The sequence below is a fragment of the Terrapene carolina genome, unplaced genomic scaffold (genome assembly GCF_002925995.2).
Source record: "Terrapene carolina triunguis isolate 2854851 unplaced genomic scaffold, T_m_triunguis-2.0 Scaffold203, whole genome shotgun sequence".
Lineage (NCBI taxonomy): Eukaryota > Metazoa > Chordata > Testudines > Emydidae > Terrapene > Terrapene triunguis.
The window spans coordinates 4,626-6,591 of NW_020664554.1; the positions used below are offsets into that span (position 1 = coordinate 4,626).

Here is a 1,966-nt window from a genome sequence, read left to right on the forward strand (position 1 = left end):
AGCAATGTCTGGTTTTTTGTTTTTGTTTTTTTTTGGACATTCTTAATTTAAAAATAGATGATTTTGCAAATTATTATACTCGTTTGCTGAATGGCCTTATGCAGCACAGTTCTAAAGATTCTGATTTCACCGTAGTGACTGTTTCGTATACGTTCTTATGCCTTTGGGGGAGGGATAGCTCAGTGGTTTGAGCATTAGCCTACTAAACCCAGGGTTGTGAGTTCAATCCTTGAGGGGGCCATTTAGGGATCTGGGGCAAAACTTGGGGATTGGTCGTGCTTTGAGCAGCGGGTTGGACTAGATGACCTCCTGAGGTCCCTTCCAACCCTGATATTCTATGATTCTGTGATATGTAATTATTTGTTGGGGATAGTGTATTTCATAGATTTTTTTTTTTAAATAGAATTGAAGTCCAGAAGGGACCATTAGATTATTCAGTATGATCTCCTGTGTCTGTCAGCCACTAAATTTCACCCAGGTACCCCTAGTTTGAGCCCGGTGACTTTAATCAGACTGTAGCTAGACCCCATCTCTCGCAGTGGCCTATCAGTGTTTCAGCAGGAGGGGGGAAAAACCCAGAGTACATCTGGCCAATTATGTATTGGGAGAAATATAGATCCTTCTTGATCGTATAGGTGACCAGCAAAAGCCCTGAAGCATGAGATTTGATTATACATAATGATACTAATCTCATTTGTAAAGCACTTTGAGAACTACTTATGAAAAGTGCTATGATAAGGGCGAGGTGGTATTATTAGTTATTGTCTTAGGACAGAGCTGCAAGTGTTAAGAGCATGCTGAGAGCAATGCAGGCAAACCTGTAATCCCCATGGTCCATAAAGGCAGAGAATGAGAAGGGGAATTCATATATTCAGATTCCAAGGTCAGAAGGGACTACTACAACCACGCTAAATAGGTTTGGACCAAGAACTGATCCCTGTTGTAACCTGTTAGAAATGGCCCACTCATTGATATCTTCCCATTAACAACCACATTTTGAGAACTGTCAATGGCTAGTTTTTAATCTATTTAATTGTGTGTCCTATTAATTCTATGTAATGCAATTTTTTTAAAATCAGAATGTCATGTGAGACTAAGTTAATTGCTTTGGAGAAATCCACAGTATATTTAAGAAGTTAAGGGCTTTTATCATTCTCCCCCCCCCCCCCTTCTCAAGATGTTTTTAAGGAGTTTCTTCAACAAAACACTAAATCTGATAATATTTCTATAGGGAAGTCTTTGGTTACTATTGTAAATATGTAATACTTCAAAGTGATAAAATTTAAGAAATCATCTGGCTTGTGTCTTGAATTAAATTTTTTACACATAGTTGAGACGTGTGCATAGTGGAGTTACTATAATTGTTATGCTTCCATGACTGTATATGTAACATCATACCTTGTCTTTCTTTTTCAGTGGTCTTATTGTTCCTGAGAGGGATGGCAATGAAACAATCCCAGAAGTTGTAGCCACTTCTGGCTATGTCCTACTGCATTTCTTTAGTGATGCTGCCTATAATTTGACAGGGTTTAACATCACCTATAAGTAAGTAATATTTCTTCCAAATGGTTTTGAGGAAATTTAAATGTTGCATATTGAGAGAGCAGTCTAAATGCACTCCAAGGATGGATCAGGAGAGATATTTCCAGTAGGGCCAGGGAATTATGAATTCCACTGTACAAGGAACTGGCAAGACCCCACCTAGATAGCTGTGTACAGTCCTGGGCACCGTGTTCAAGAAAGATGAATTCAAATGGGAACAGGTGCAGAGAAGGATTATCGGGGATATGGAGAACCAGTCGTATGGGAGAAGGCTAAAAGAGCTTGGCTTGGTCAACATAGCCCCTCTCAGCTTTTGCTTTACTATGATTGCTCTCTATACATACATGGGGGGTGGGGGAGGGGGTAACACCAAGGCAGAAAAGAGCTATTTAAACTGAAAGACCATGTTGGCACAAGAACAAAT

General features: G+C 39.5%; 1 protein-coding gene across 1 annotated transcript in view; it reads left to right on the forward strand.

Annotated features, from left to right (window-relative positions):
* Window positions 1-1,411: 1,411 nt before the first annotated feature.
* LOC113407182 (attractin-like) overlaps window positions 1,412-1,966 on the forward strand; it is a gene marked incomplete at its 5' end in the record, with an annotated part of 7,520 nt that continues 6,965 nt past the window's right edge. Inside the window, one exon of the mRNA XM_029912318.1 lies at window positions 1,412-1,545. Coding sequence (XP_029768178.1) covers window positions 1,412-1,545 — 134 coding nt within the window. The remainder of the gene's footprint in view (window positions 1,546-1,966) is intronic.